This window comes from Phasianus colchicus, chromosome 1, assembly GCF_987193195.1.
Source record: "Phasianus colchicus chromosome 1, bPhaCol1.hap1.1, whole genome shotgun sequence".
NCBI lineage: Eukaryota > Metazoa > Chordata > Aves > Galliformes > Phasianidae > Phasianus > Phasianus colchicus.
The window spans coordinates 23865223-23881997 of NC_143436.1; the positions used below are offsets into that span (position 1 = coordinate 23865223).

At 41.3% G+C, this 16775-nt stretch overlaps 1 protein-coding gene across 3 annotated transcripts in view; it reads left to right on the top strand.

Annotated features, from left to right (window-relative positions):
* Positions 1-3536: 3536 nt before the first annotated feature.
* FAM3C (FAM3 metabolism regulating signaling molecule C) overlaps positions 3537-16775 on the top strand; it is a 30341-nt gene continuing 17102 nt past the window's right edge. Inside the window, exons 1-4 of one of the 3 annotated variants that reach the window (XM_031615238.2) lie at positions 3537-3693; positions 11478-11551; positions 13184-13333; positions 16101-16165. In XM_031615238.2, coding sequence (XP_031471098.1) covers positions 16153-16165 — 13 coding nt within the window. In that variant the 5' untranslated portion in view covers positions 3537-3693; positions 11478-11551; positions 13184-13333; positions 16101-16152. The remainder of the gene's footprint in view (positions 3694-11477; positions 11552-13183; positions 13334-16100; positions 16166-16775) is intronic. The other 2 variants (XM_090137037.1, XM_031615230.2) reach the window with 2 other exon arrangements.

The following is a 16775-nucleotide window of genomic DNA, read 5'->3' on the forward strand; positions in this document are numbered from 1 at the left end:
TACATAATTTCTTTCATAATCAGATGCCTTGAACTTGAAACAAAGATGGATATAAATAAAGGGAAAAGATTTGAAACTTTTGATATGGTTGCACCTGGGGTTTATTTTGATTTACTTTAGAAATAATAGAGGATGTGAAATATCAGTCATGATAAGTGCATCAATGGAAAAAAAAAAAAAAGCTTTTAGAGGTGTTCCAATCCATCCTTTGGACTCAGATTTTTTACAGAAAACTTGATGATGCCACGAAGAAAGCTTTGAAATTTCTAAGGAAGAATTTTCCATACATGTTCTTGCCTGTTTGAAAGAGACAGAAAAGGGGAGGGGAGTGAGCTTCAAGTTGTGTTTATACATTTTCATTTATATTTATATTTAAGTGACTCACAAGTCAGTGAAAATCAGAATTTTCAAGTGCTGCAATGTAAATTGCCTGGAGCATTTCTAAGTAATTTCTGCTTTGTTTTTTTTTTTTTTTATTTTCCCTTCTTCACCTTTTTTTTTTTTTAAAGATCACCAAGGGCCTGTGTCTTACTCACTTAAGATAACACGGTTGTACTGATCCTATCACATGTCAAGATAAATGTTTCCTATGACAGTGCTATTATGTAAAGAAAATTAACTCTTATAAAACAGATCTTCCAAGCTTCAGAGAGCGAGCTCTGTGCCAGCACTCTGAGGTTGGCTTGTTCAAAACTGCACAGAAAGACCAGCTAAGGCAGAAGCATCAGCTTATACTACATAAATGTAAAGTTTATGCTTACACTAAAACGTAGTTTTTAAAAGCCATCAGGAATTGCTTTCATACCAAAACAGAGAATCAAGACTGGTTACTAATTAGCAGAATTAAATATTGCCAGGAACAATAATCAACAGCCTGAAGATAAAGTACCTGAAATGGCTCATGTTCATACTTTATCTTGTTTCCATTTATACCCCTTAGCCTTGGGGTGCTAAATAAGGCACATGGAATTACATAATTCTGTATTACTTATCTTTTCTGCAATTACTTGAAGGAAATGTTTTCATTTTCTTAAAAAGAGCATCACACAGTGCTGTAATTTCATTCAGTAAAAATTAACAGCTATGAGAGATGCCAGAAAATAAGTTCAAGACATGCTATAGACACTAGCAAATAAATTCATCTGAGATGTGAGTTTCAGATTAGGCCAACAAATTCATTTTTGTTCAGATCCTGTGTACCTGCATGCTTAAGGCTCTTTGATGTCTGACATTTGAAAATTAAATATTTACAAGACTGTTAGTTTTTCTTTTGCTGTTGTTTTTGATTTCTTTTTTTTTCCTTAGAACTTAACTGGTAAATTATATGAAGGTTGCTCCAAAAGTAATGCCTCCTATTAATCGACATGAAAACTACAACAAATAGGATGCATTACTTCCAGAGCAGCCCTTGTACAAGAGAGGCTTGTTTAGATGAGCAGTGTAATTAATAAATGTCAGCAAACTTCTGTCAGCTTGATTCTTAAAAGAAAGTCACTATTGCTCAATGCTGTCTCAAGTTCCTCTAATTTTTATGCAGGAGCTTTACTGACATGTAGCAACAGCATATTTGTCACAGTGGTGCTTATACATGCCCAGAGCATTGCACACTGCAGTCCGTTCTTTGTCACGTGATATTTTAAAATCACCCCCTAATGCCAGTGTTTGTGATAACAGGAACGTAGAAGCACTTCATTATGGGGCCACAAATGATAAAAAGCATTTGTGCAAAGGTTGCATTTGTAATGCCACTATGTTCTGCTGATCATCTGATTTACCAAAGACTGATTGTGATTCTTTGGTAATGAGTCACTAATAGCAGCCTACCTTCAGTTCATCACAGCACTGTTCATAGTAGACTCACACACAGGCACCTGGAGTCAGAGCCCTCCTCAGCCACTATGGGTCTGGAGTAATGCCTCTTCTTTGGGCTCTTGCCAGCTGCTGTATTTCCATGGAACACCAGAACCATGACTCGTTACGCTCCATGAGTTATTAGCACCTATTCAGTCACATAAATGATTGCTATTATTTAATCACAGCCATTCTCAAGATTTACTTATTTAACTCAGAGACAGATATATTCTGAGGTATTGGTTACTGCACAGATAATATTATTTCCTCTTTTAATAATTTTATACTTATGTTATCTTTTTAAAATGGTTATTCCAACTGCAAACATTTCCTTATCAAAGACCCAACCTCCTTATACCACACTGACCTTATGAGTCAGCTGTGCAGTGTCACCTGGTACGCAATCAGGAGAACACAGCTATAATGTCAAATATATATCCACAGCAAACATTTAGAATCAAGAGCTATGAAGCCCTTCTTTTCTATTTCTTTGCTCCTTACAACATTACTGTATGACTGAAACTTCAATGAGTTTAGGAGAACTTGCTGAGGAAATTACTTGGCCGCCATTCAAACAAGCATCTTGCACCCAGGAGCAGCTGGGATCAAAATGTGTTATTTTAAACCTGTCAAAAGATGTGTTGACCAGAGGTGGCTAAAGTAAGACATGGAAACTTCCTTTTGTCAGTCTGACTTTGATGATGAGTGATATGCCCTATATTTTGGCTGTGACTCTGTTCCCTACAAAGAAGCGAAGCACCGCACTGATTTTGCAAAAATGCTCTCTTTGTGGTTTGACAGCAACGTAATTGAGTCTGGCTGTCTGCTGCCTGAGCGCTTTCTGTGTACACCACAGCAACAGCCCAGCTGAGGGAGCTGCATCAACACAACCCTTATTGCACAAAGTGCAATGGTGAGCGCTCTGCCAGTCAGTCTGCCTGCCTGCACCAACTCATGGCGGGGTTAGATGGAAACCAGCACAGAACAAGGAGAAGAGAATAAGAAAAATCAACAGCCACAAAGCAATGCTAAGGGATTACTTTTTTTTTTTTTTTTTTTTTTTTTTTTAATAACTCAGATCATCTCTGTCTGAAGAGTTGGAGAAAAAAAGGTTTTTTATTTTAAAGCAGAAATTTTTCTGATCTGTAGCGGAAAACAAATTTGGCTATATAATAATTTTCCAGGAAGACGTTTTTGAGGCTGACAGAATAGCAAAAGACCTTTAAGAAGGCCTGCAGGGACAGGACGTTGGTTTTAAACTGAAAGAGGGCAGATGGTTTAGAATGGATAAAAGGAGAAAGTTCTTCGGTCAGAGAGCAGTGAGGCGCTGGCACAGCTGCCCAGAGAAGCTGTGGACGCCCCATCCCTGCAGGTATTCGAGACCAGGTTGGGTGGGGCGCTGGGCAGCCTGAGCTGGGGGTGACAACCCGCCCCCGGCACGGGTTGGGAGTAGATGGGCTTTAAGGTCCCTTCCAACCCAAACCGTTCTGTTGTTCTATGATTTCCAGGTGCGCGTAGCCCCACGCTGTTATCTTTTGAACTCATGATTACAGAAGTACAAACGTAAGCAGAGCAGCCCCACAACCCGCTGCCGGGATGAACCTCCCCGGGCCGTGAGGCCGCGCCTGCGGACGGGGCGCGGCTTTGGGCGGTGCCGCCGCCGCGGGCCCGGTCCGCCACCGGCAGGGGGCGGGCACGCCGCTCCGCGCCTTCCTCTGCCCGTGCAGCGGCGGCAGCGCTCCGCTTCCTTCTCGGTCGCCGGCGGGCGGGCCGGGGCAGCCTGCGCGGCAGCTGAGCGGAACGGAGGCGCTGCGCGACGTGGCCGTCGCCGCCCATCAGCAGGTAGGGGTCCGCGTTCTCCGCACGGTGCCCGCGCTCCGCTCCTGGGGCGGGAATTCCTGCCCCGCCGGCGGCGCCTCGCTCCCCTCCCCGGGCGGCCGGTTCGATGCTGGCCGCGTGCCCCCGCTCCCGACTTTCCCCGCGGATGCAACTTTCCGCGCTCCCTGCCCCCTTCCTCTCCGCCCTGCCGGCGGCGTGTCCCCGGCCGGCTCTCCGTCCCTCCCTCGCGGATCCTCCCGTGGGCTCTCCGCCGTGGAACAGACGCGGCGCTGCGCGGGGGCGGCGCTGGGAGCGACCCCGGCCGTAACGGAGCGGCGATCGCCGCCGTCTGTAGGGACGGGGGGAGGCGGGGAGTTAAGTGTCCCGCGAGCCGCTTCCTCTATAGATAGCGTTTTATTGCTGAAATAAAGCAGCTGAGCACAAAGATCTGCCTTTTCAGCGGTCTCTCTGCCTTCTCTCGAGTGGTCGTGGCACAGCGTCTCTGTCCCAGCCGCATGTTTCCCTTCGCTTTGGGTTTCTGAGGTTTTAAGATAGGGAAAAGCGCGGCTTTGTGATGCGAGTGCTGCCGTAGCTCCAGCTGCGCTGAACGCCTGAGCCGTTGGCAGGCTGTGTAACTTGGTTCTCTCTCATTCTTCAATCTCACCTTTAAATGTGTGATTGTGTGGTTTAAGTGACAGTAGAGACTCCTGTCCTCTGAAAAATGTTTGTGTTTCGCTGTCTATCCGTGCATGTGATGGATATGGAGTACCTTTGTAATACTGCATGCCCTGTCATGCCGTGCACGCCTGGAACCCACGGTATTCTTTGCAGGTGTGCACAGCTGGCAGCTCCTTTTCATCTAACAAAGTCTGTACTTGATCCTGGTATCCTGATAGGAGAATAGTAAGGGAAGAAACCAAACCCGCAGCAGGAACAGCTGGTTAACGTGTGTACACAATTGTGTATTTTAAAGCCTGTGAGGTAGGCAAGGTGTGACTGGAGATCATCGGCAGCCCCCTCCGGCCCAGCCAGAGGGCAGTCCTGTTCAGCGGCACTTGTGGGTCTGTTGGTTGTCTCTGTGCAAAACAGGTTTTGTAACCTGCTTTGGGGCTGATGCAGGCTCTTCCCACGTTAACAGCTTGGTGTGTTGTGTGGTAATGCCTCATGGCCTAGGCATGGAGGAGGTGCCTGCTTTGTGGCAGGCCGTTCTTCCAACTGTGACCGTGTCACAGTGAGTGCGGAGTGGATAGCTAAATAGCAGAGTTGCCTTGCAGTGCCCACAAATTGCTGCCTTGCCTCTCTAGATTCAGCCCGAGTCGGTCCAGGGTGTGCAGGCTCTACTTATAAAGAGAATGTTTTCAGCACTGCTAGAAAAGGATCATAATGTAGAAAGAGTTTGAGAATTTAATGGAATTTTAGCAAGCTGATGTTTAAAATGTGAGCTGTTCCTGCTGGATATTTTGTTTCTGGTTTTGTTGGGAATGCCAGCATAGCATATAGGAGAGGGACTTCTTCTGTAAGACCACAGGATGGATTGTAGTGTGGAAGTTGCAAAAATACCACTTCGATTATAGGTTATTTTGTAGCGTAAAATTAGGTGTCTGTAAGATGAACGTCTGGCAGACATGCGGAATTTGCTGCTTAAGATATAGATTATTCAAGTAGAAGTGATATGTATGTTCAGTTTTGAGGTTTTTCACAAAAATCTGTTAAGGAAGTTGAGGATTTAAGGTATAATTACTGTAGACATCCATGTTTGCTCAGCCAGTGGCCTGCTGTGTGAGCCTGTGACAATCGCTTTGCTATCAACAGCACTGGAATTACTGTGGTTGTTTTATGGCTTAGAATGATTTCCCTTTCTCAGGGCTGTTAATAAATCATTTTACTTCAAGAAAAATGTCATCAGCAATGGCGTCAGGAATCTTACCCTCTTAAGTGAGACTTCATGGGATGTGTGGGCAAATCTAACAGCCTGCTTCTGCTGCGCTCTGCTCCCTGCCACTCCAGAAGGTTGCCTGCTCACTAACAGATGTATATTCGTTAATTCCTTTTCAGTTAGCTTTTTCATCAGGGAGCAAAATCCCATGACATATGCTGGAAGACAGGTGGGCCCAGCCTAACTCATGAAGTTCATGTTTTGTATTGCTATCCAGGCCCGATGCCTGGTGATGTAGTAGGGGTGAGGAGGAAACTTGCTGCTTGAACTTCACTTTTTGTACACCATAATTTTCCATTTGGACATTAAAACATTTATAAACAATATTTAGGGGATCTGGCTCCCAGCTTGATCTTCTGAAGGAGTGTGTCTAACTATGAATCCAAGTAGAGCAGAATAAAGATACTTTGTACTCTTACTTAAAAACCACTTTGTCACTATAGGAGAAAATGTCTGTCTTTCTAAAAATAAGAGACGTGCTTAAAAGTAATGTAGAAAGGTGATGGTCATTCAGTTGAAGGTGCTGCAGCCCATTGATTTCTTTCAAGCCTTTGTGTGAGGACCAGAAAGGGCTTAACTTCAGTACTGGTTTCTGAAAGGGATGATTTTCTCCTAATAAAAGCCCAAATAGCAAGTGAAGATCTCAGCTAGGTGAACTTGGGACAGAGGAGCGTTGGTACCACCCTAATGGGGATGAGCATCTCCAAGTAGGGCTCTATCCAAAGGATGTTGATTTAGTGGGCACGGTGGCTATGGGTTGATGTTTGGACTTGATTATCTTAGAGGTCTTTTCCAACTGTAATGATACTGTGGTTCTGTGGCTGATGTGCTTGGTGTTGGTAGCTGAAAGGTTGTACCCAGTCGGTAGATGGTTATGGATTTTGATTCTGATGCTTTTGTGCTCAGAAACCAGTCTAGATGCAGTGTTCTTTGCTGTCTCTGTGCATCTTCCTCAAGAAGAAGTGAGTCACTGGAGCTATAAAGGAGTTCTTCTCCATTTCTGAGTGTTGTCCACTCCATCCCTCACAAATGCTTGGCTGCTAATATGGACCAGGAGCACAGACTCCTCTATACCTCAGGAGTCTTGTGATTCTGAGCACATCATGAGGAGTGGTGGTTGTTAGTTACTGACAGCAGTCTGATATCTGCAATGTGACCCTATAGTGCAGTGTCCTGTAGTCCTGCTGTGGTCCTGCTGCATGTTGGTCGTTCTGTGCTTAGCTGCCCCTTCTCCCTAGAGGCTGAGGTGTGGTGCTGTCCCTGCAGGTGCTCTCTGCAGCTGATGGCACGCAGCAAAGGGCTGAAGCCAGTGCAGCTGTGCCTGGCAGATGAGGATGGGCTCAGTGGTGTTGCAAGGGATCTTTTGCCCCTTAGAGGAAGGAGAGAGATCAACAGCGCTGTGAGCAGCAGCTGTCACTGTGGAGCGCTTTCCTCAGGGACGCATCCCAGCTTCCTAGTGAGATCAGCTTGCTGCCGAGCAAAGGTTAAAGCTCTTCTCCCACATACAGCTTCCTCAGTTCATGCTGACCTTTTGTTAAAGAAGCTTAAGCGATTAGTAGTATCCTTTTTTTTTTTTTTTTTTTCCCCTCTTGTCTGTGTTGGTATCCCTTGCTGCTCTCAGTACCCATCATACTATCTGACTTTCTGAATCCCTCAGAACTCCCTGCATGGCTGTGCAGTGTCAGTGTGCAGCTCTGTGGGGTGAGGTCAGTGTGGCATTCTGTGCAGTGTATGAATCTCAATCATGAGATGATGGAACCGTTCTGACATCTTAGAGTTACTATGTAGAATATAGTTGTACTTGTGTGGATAACAATGTGGAGAGAGAGCTCAATCATTCTGCAGTAAATTTGGACCTGTAGAGGAAGTGTTTGTAATGCTCTTTTTCTGTTCTGCTTTTGTGATGCCTCTATTCAAAGTAGGCCTCAGGGTGAAATGGCATGCTCTAAGCATAGCCTCAAATTTCTGTGGTGTCATACATGATTGTATCAAGTCACAGCATTTATTTGTACGTTAATTGTTTTTCAGAACTCTAACCTTTCTGTTTGGTAGTTCTGTTGAGAATTGCTGTAAAGAAGAGAATAAGGTGCACAATAGCAGTGCGTTATTCTGCTGTGTTTTTATTCGAGATGTGGAGGCTGTTGTAGATTTGAAACACATACTGTATTGTGGCGGCACATTGTCTCCGCTGAGATCTGTCAGATAGATACATTACGCATTGATTTATTGCTGGTTTGGAAAGATTATACAGATTTTGTTGTATGATGAAATCAAGGTGGACATCTGTGTTTTGTTTTGTTTTTAAGAAACAATAGATCAGTGGGTTTGAAATCTTGAAATGGTAGGAGTTGCAGCAGTGTTTCAGTTACAGAATAGTTGGATCAGCTCGTGAGAGGAAGTAATGTTAAACCTCATCTCCCCTGCTGTGTCTGTTCTGGGACTTACCTACTGCTGTGGGATGAAGCTAGAAGTGAAGTGGGTGAATGAGGTTTGCAATTTGTCCTCAACAATTTTCTCTTTGAATTTCTCTGTGTCATTTTGTCGAATCCTGTGAAATACTAAGGGCTAAGATTCTCTGTATTAGGGCCATCAGTAGCTATAGACAGTTGACTTTGTCACATTTAAATGACTTGGATCTTTGGGGATTGTAACTGAAAGTGAACTTTGTGTGATATGGAAGAATTTCAAGGTATGGATTGAAAAGAATTGATTGTTAGTGCTGTGGAAACAGATTGTTCTGTAGCCCTTTTTCTTTTATTAAAAGGTATGTAGATGGAGTTTTGTTCTTAGTAGGAAGGACACACCTTATTGCTTTTATCTTGGGCTTCCACGGATTTAGGAAGATTTTCCTGTTTGTGAGGCTTGAAGTGTGTGTGTTGCCTAAGGTGGAAGTGCTGGGTTGATGACCAGCAAGCTCCCGGTGCTGGCAGTAACTGGACACCTCCTTTGGGAAACGTTTGTTTTGCACATCAGGTATCAAACCACTCTTGCAGAGTCATGTTTCTTCTCAGATGCATTTCCTTTCTTAGAAGTGAAACCGCATACTAGTATGAGCAAGGTAGGCAGTTTTGATACAGCTGCACATCCTGTTTTTTTAATCTGCTCAAGGAGTCCGAATTTAATTTGGTAGAAGTAAATCTTGTTTTAATAATCAAAGGTTTGAGGTCTAGTTGAGTATTGTCAGAATACCAAGCTGAATACAGTTCAGGTGGTGTCATTCTTGTGGGATCAGTTGTCCCAGAAGTGTTCTGTGTAGACAGACCTTCAACATCTGTGTAGAGCTCAGCAATAGCCACAGGGAATTTGTATGGGTGTAGGAGTAATTGTAGGATATAACTGCTGAGGTGAGAGGCTTATTAGAAGGCACAAATGGTGCACAAGCATGCAATAAAAATAAAAATACAGTAGTTACTTTTTTAAGATAATTCTTTTCCATGTCTACCAATCAGTTCACTTTCACCTTAAATACATTTTGTAATAGTGGTGAAAATCTACTGCTAGTCTAGCAGAAGGATGAGCAGTCATCTTGGTAAGGAAATGCATCTTGTACTTAAATGGATCCTATTAGCAGCTTAGATTACTGCTCTAGGTTGGAATGATTTCTATAGTCTCAGCTGTCTGGTTCATGGGATACAGTAATTCAGGTTGGCACAATTACTGGCTTAAAACCAGAGCTCAGGTAAATATAGCTAAAGCTAACCTGAAATAAATGATTCACTTTGTAATCTCGGGTAGAAAACCACCGCTGCTCTGAACTGCTTGAAGACAACAGACTGGAATATCTATTATCAGCAGTTGTGTTAAACAAAAGTTTGCTTTGCTGGTTGAGCTTTACCAGGTATGAAAACGTCAGATGGCATTTTTTTGGTTTTTTTTTTTGTTTTTGTTTTTTCTGACAGGAGAAGAAAGCCCATCTGTGGATTGCTGAGGAAGGCAGTCTGTGCTGCCAAAAGCAAACACTATCCTAATCTAGTTGTGACTCAGAAATAAAAATAACAGCTCGTTTTTTTTTCTTTCTTTTGTACTAATCACTTCTGATTGTTCATCTAATTGTATTCCTGTGAACTTGGTAATGCTATAGATAGCATTGTATATGCCTGATAACACTATGCATAATAACAGATACTGTTACTCCTGTTTTTATCTACTGTATTTGACCATTTTCAAAAACATTTGTTTAGGTGAGGGAAAAATTCCCTCTGAATTTAATTCATAGGATGTCCGGGATTGAAAAGGACCACGATGATTATCCAGTTTCGACCCCCCTGCTATGTGCAGGATTGCCAACCACCAGACCAGGCTGCCCAGAGCCACATCCAGCCTGGCCTTGAATGCCTGCAGGGATGGGGCATCCACAACCTCCTTGGGCAACCTGTTCCAGTGTGTCACCACCTTCTTTGTGTAAAACTTCTTCCCTACATCTAACCTAAACCTCCCCTGCCTTAGTTTAAAACCATTCCTCCTTGTCCTATCACTATCCACCCTTGTAAACAGCTGTTCCCCCTCCTGTTTAATATGCTCCTTTCAAATACTGGAAGGTTACAGTGACGTCTCCCTGGAGCCTTCAAAGCATTTCAGGCTGGTGCAGATTTAGTATAACTTACCTGGTTACAGGTTTGTATGTAGTAGGGTAGAAATATGGGGTTACTACAGATGGAGGTGCTGACTTGCACCTTGCATACTGCTACCCAGGTTATGAGGCCTGCCTCTTGTTTCTCCCAAGTTCAATGGTGATTTACATCCTTCTGTGCCTTTCTTGTTTAACCTTGTGGATGGGACTATTTAAAAAATGTATATATTTCATTTTAAATGTTTAAGTTACAAATAGGTAAAAAGCAGTCAGTGGATATTAAGAACAGTCCAGCTCAGCATCATTTAAAACTGTTTTTGAATTACATCTTGGTGGTAAGGGACCAGGGTATCTGTTGCATACTCTCTTCACCTCCATTCTGCCTTGCAAAGCAAACCAGATTCTTTTAGCCCTTTGGTTGTTAGGTTATGTAATTGTTATCTAGATTGTTCCATTGGGGATTATGCTTTAAGATAGATTTAAGAAAAAAATACATGCAGGATCTCAAGAGTCTAGATGATTTGTGGGCACAGCAGAATAATTGCTTTTTGCTTTGTGTGTAGCAGTCCTCTCGATACAGTGCAGAGTACAGTTCATAATGAGCAGTTCCCTTTTTGCAGTAGTACCATGTCATTGACCCCAACATTAGAGAGCTGCTATATGCTCTCAGATCCTTTTCTGCATTACTGTCACTTGTTTTGCTGCACTTGATGTCCTTTTTGAAGTGTACGGCGTTCTGCTTTGTTAAATATCACTGCTTAATTTTTTTTTGCACCTTTTTGTATCCTAAGCTTCCTAGATTAGTAAATTATCTTGACCTTCTAAATTCTTGCTTCTCATCTTTGTTTTTGTGCTCCTGTTTCATAAATACTATCTAAATGCATTCTCAAATTGCTAATAGAAGTACTGTTATCCTGGGAAAATGGGAATGCAGTGTGCTAATTTACATGTTCTTCTATTACCTATAAAAACACTTATTACAATTCTATTTGGGAAAAATAAAACTGAACAAAACTTAAAGTTCTGGCCACTTGCAATTTATTGATGGCTTTAAAACTAAATAGGGCAGAGGCTGTGCTCAAATGAATTGTGTCACAGAGTACTTGTCTCTGGGAAGGAACACTGAACAAGCTTGATAGAGAGCTGACCACACTAGATGGAATTCCTCTCAGTACAGAAAGCTGGACTTCATTCAGTGTTGTAAGGGTGACAGTATTAACAAAACCATTTGTGTGTCTATATGTGCTTGTATTTTAATGGCTACTGTACTTAAAACAATTTCCTCTTGCATTCTGATTCTAGGAAACAAATGACTTGTTTGATGAGCATCATATCAACTACTTGAACGTGGGAATACCCCAGTCTTAGCATATTAGGTAATTCAGAACATCTAATAAAATCTGATGATTGTTTTTTTTTTTTTTTTTTTTTTTCTGGCAGGAGTATAGACTTATTGTTTTCTAGATGAAGTTAAAGTGTAAGCTTTCTTTGTGAAGTTTCTGGCAGAGTTCCCGCAAGAGTGACAGATCACTTCTGAAAGCAGATATCTGATACTGTATAGACTGAAACTAGTATTACTATATATTGTGAGTTTGTCAGGTTTTCATTGTCATTCCCACACATGCTTATCAAAAAGTGGAGCAACAAACCAGAAGTCCACTGAACACTGTAACTGACTGAATAGTAAAACATGAAGGTGGGGAAAGCATTTACTCTTTCTTTTCTTTCTTTTTTTTAATCTCCTGTTTTTGGTTTGTTTCTTCTACTACTTTCATGTTAAGCTGTGTGTAGCATTTTGGACTGTTACTTGGAAAGGCTTTGATACTGGAAATCACAGCATCTGGAAATTGCCCCTGCCTCAGGACATAGTGCACTGCACGAGGATGGGTGGAGGAGAAATTAACAACCAGTAACCTCAGTTCCCAACTGTCTTTCCATGTATCCATTCCCTAGAACTTTGCAGACAGAGTAAATAGCCCTAAACTCACTAATCTGGATTCCTACTTAGCTGCTGTTTTTCTGCTGCTTTTTTTTTTTTTTTTTTTTTTCAATGAGTAGATCAGATTCTGCCACTTTGGAGAGAACTTTCTGTGTTGGTTTAACTAACAAAGCACTCTCCTCTTATCTTTCTGCTGCTCAGTGCTTCAGATCTAGGTACCGGAATTTTATAATGTTATTGAGTCAGCAAAGCTAAATAGCTGGTCTTGCCTGAAGGTTGACATCCTTTGGACCCTACAAGAAAAATATCAGACAGCTACTGATGCTACTCTGGTCTCACAGCCTGTAGACCACAACCTTTTTATATTTTGTGCTCTTTAAAGCATTCAGTGCATGGATATGGCTTCCTGTAGTCAAGAGGTCACCGGTCTGAACTTTTTGTCACTGGTTCCTCTATTAAATGTTGGCTTGTGTAAACTGACTCTTACAGACGATAGGAACCTCTCTTCAACAGATGCAGTGATGACGAGAAGATCTGCCTGCACTGTTAGTGCTGAGTGGAATCAAAAGAAAAGGGAAGTGTGGTGCTCAGGCCTCATGAGAAGTTGCACAAAACTTTTTCTGACAAAGTAGGAATGTTGGAAATTTAGTAGGCAATAGGAAATCTGCAGTGGTGCTCGTCTTAAAGAAGAAAGCATGTGCCCAGTGCAGAGATTTGACTGTTTATGAGTATTATGAGAATTTGTTCTGACTATTAGAATGCCTTGGCTCCTGTCCATGGTTGATGTAAATCTGCAATTCTTGCTCCTCCTTCTAGTTTAGCATCTGGGAAATAATAAATTCCTTCTACTTAAAGTGGAAGAAAACCAGCTTCTGAAAACACTGGTTTTAGATTCTTCTGTGGATAGGTTTTTTATTTCAAGGCACTTGAATTGAAGAGTTTTGTTGGTGCCTTTTCACCATCCCAGTTATATTATTTAACTGATGTACCTCTGAATACTGCATTGAGAAAACAATCTGGGTGGGAAAAAAAAAAATGACAATCCATGTTTAACATTCATGTACTATAGTGCTTCCTCAGATCCACCTGCTTTTGACTTAGATGACAGAAGTGAGCAACGGCGCTATTTCACATGCTATTCCTGGCCCTGGTGTCTGTAATGGACTTTAATCATCGACAGTCTGCCTGTAGATCCTGTTAAAGGATCACTTCCTGCATGGTAAATATGAGCTTTGTTGTACTGCTAACAGAGGTAAATTACATTAACATCATAATGAAGTGGTTGCTTATATTATCAGACATCTGTAAGTCAAGAATATATTTGGGTTGTGCTCATGTCCCTGCTTGATTGGAGTGTTATGTCAAACAGGAGGAAAAAGTAGTGGGTTTTTTGCTTATTTTTATTGTTGTTTTTGCTTTACCTAATTTTGAAAGCATTTGAAAGAATGTTGTTGTTGCTGTTTTTATGCATGTGAGCCTGAGCTAAGCCTTGTTCTTGTTTTTCGTGTTTTTAAACTATCACAAATTAAGCACTGTTAGAAATTCTTAACCCACTTATATATCATGTCTAAATTTCAATTATGAAATCTATTAACGTTGCAGAGTGACAGTCGGTGAGTGTTCATAATGGCTAATGGGCTGTTCTTTAATTAAAAATAATGTAGTAAGGTAGTATTGTATTGGGAAAGGACATGGTGTTCATAAGTTAACTTGCACTTGGAAAATTCTGTGCAGCATATGCTTGATTACAGCAAATGGTGGCTGAGCTCAGTGGGCACAGATGCTGGGATGAAGGTATTCTGCAGTTGAGGCTGCATGATACATTTGTTCTGTATTTTTGTTTACAGTAGAAGAGGAAACTTTTTTCAGTACTGATTTAAAACAACCTTCTGGTTATTCAGAATATAGGTAGTGTTTGTTTTAGCCTTGATAAATTTCCAAGGGTGTGGAAGAGAGACGAAATAACTTAGAATAATTATGTTCCTTGACATTTGAATGAGTTTGTGATATCAGTTGGTCACTGCACTTAATTATTTGCTCTTCAGTTCAGGATGTTCCTCTTGACATCAGAATGGCATTGCTGCAGAAATCAAAGCAAGATGAGCAATGTGTGTTTTGTGATGCAGGCCTAGAGAAGTAAGGCATTATACATGCTATGTAAAATGCCAGGCTCTCTTTACCTTTTTAGAAGGTTGACAAATATGGATCTTTCACTAAAAAAAAAGATACTATGGCTGTAGAATACAAGTGAATATAAATATAACAGATACAGCATATTAAGGACATGGAATGAGATTTTCTTTTCAATAAACTGTAAGCAGTGGATGATAGTGATGGTGTGTTTGGCAAAGAGTATCTAGGCACGTAGGCGATTGACCTTACAGATACTGATTCAAGTGAAGGGAAAAAAGTTGTTTATATTACATTTTCCTCCCTGGCATGGACTCTGAGAACTATCTGGGTTTTGGCGATGCTATCAAATGATTTGCATTTCCTGGATTGTGATAATAGCTTTTCAGATAATTTCTAAAGACAGGTGGTGGTGGTTGTTGTTTTTTTTTGGTGATTTTCAGAATCCTGGGGTTAGGACTGCAGAACATGAGGGATGCTGCAGCTTTTGATAGGTGGGTGTGGGACAGCTTCTTCAATTACAGTGATTCTTACACATGTTCAAGTTCAGCCTTGGCATAGATAATCCAGCAAAATCACTGAATGCCAGTAGGATTTTTTGCATATTAAATGCAAACATGAAATAAAATCCAAATTAAATTCAGAAACAGATTTTTTTTTTTTTTTACTGTTCAGGAGGCCATACTGACTACAGACTATTAGTTGTCTGAAGACCTTATAATTTTGAAAGTAACTGAGAGTTCTTTTCTTATCATCATAAGAATAGAGGTAATATTGTGCTACCTGAATTGCTTTGTTTCCCAGCAAAATTTAACTTCAGTTAATTTAAATAAATTGTGTGTTTAGCCTGTTTAAATACTGTATTATGATCTGTTGTTTCTATTGGATTTATGGTACTTTATCAGTGAAGATGACTGTGTTTGCCAGACATGATTTGTGGGATACCATGAGGATGCCCAGGGGCCACTCATGGTCAGCTGCTTTGTGTTCCTTGAATGAGCAGTAAGGGGAGCCTTGGTACCAGGCAACAGAAACAGAGCTGGTGTGGCCAAGGGCTGTGCCACTGAACAGAGCCAGAAGCAGAAGCGAAGCACTGGGTGCAGTCCCAGAGCTATGAGGAGTTGTGGTGCCTTTGAGGAGAGTCTGTGGAGGTTGTGGCACCTTTTGACTTCATGTAGCAGCAGGCTCTTCTAAAGAAGAACCTTTGGGATGTTTATGTGGCTTGTGCTCATAGGCAGTGATTTTCAGTTTATTCTGAAATAGTTCTAAGGTTTTCTGCCACCGTTGATCATAAATTGAATCTTCTGGATGCAGCTGTGGGTGAGAGATGTGTTGGTGCTTTTCTGTAATACCTGGGTCTTTCAGTTCCATTGAATGTAGTTTGTGCAGTATCCCAAAGGACAAAATGCTTAAATCTTTTCTCTCCAGAGTTATGTTTTGCTATATTAGATTACTGAGCAACAACTTCAAATCCAGATGTTACTAAGATTCTGGAGCAACACTGGTAGAATTGCTTCCTTTTAACTTGCAGCTTTAAGAAACTAAAGGCTGCTTAGATGCAGCACTGTTAATCTGTGGCAAGTATTTAATTAACGTAATTTGTAGTAGATTTGATGAAATTAAAGTAATGGCATTTAAGATGGCTTGTTTCATAGAGTAACAAAGGAAAGTGATGCCATGGCAAGAGATCCATCTTGCATCTTCTTCCCTTTACTATGTTAGGAGTTAACTATTCAGGACAATTGTCATTACTGTCACTGGCTGGAAAATCCATGATATTGCTACAGTTAACGTATCATGAAGTTGCTTATTTGATTGCAGTTGCAATTACTATTTCTTTCCTTTTTTTTCTCTAGGTGGCGTTTCTTTTTTAATGCAGTAGTGTCATTACCTGCCTGAAGACTAAACATGAGAATAGCAGGTAAGCACGCTCACTGAAATCAGACTTTTGTCCTCTGTAGAATAAGGTGTGGACAGCTTTAACAAGTTGTGACAATAATAGAATGTTTTAAAGTAAACTTAAATAGAACAGCGACTCCTGTTCTGCCAGTTAACTGAAACTTGTTTGAGAATTTGGGATGGTCTAAAAAGGAGCAGCTGGTTACAAATGCTTCAGCTTAACTGTGGTGGCAGCTTAAAGTGCTATGATGTGATCTTTGGCTGCTAATCATGTAAGATGTTGAAAGAATAAGGAAACGGTGAACGAATGGCTTCTTCTCTGCCCCACACCACGACCAAAATTGCTATGCACTTTTTAAGTACAGTGTCTGAAACTTCCTGAATGGTTACAGAGGGTTTGAAAGCTGTAAAGCCCTTCAGTAAAGGTAAGATACTTCAGTACATGTTTGAGAAACTGATTTCATTAGGCAGAAGGTGTAGCAGTTATAAAAATAAGATCTCATTGCCAGTATAGTATTACAAGAAATTATTACTTTAGGCACTTCACTTCAGCAGAATAGCCTGTACATTTGTGAACAGTTCTGATGTTCTGAAGTCTTGCACTTTAATCAAAAGCAATAATTAATGTTGCA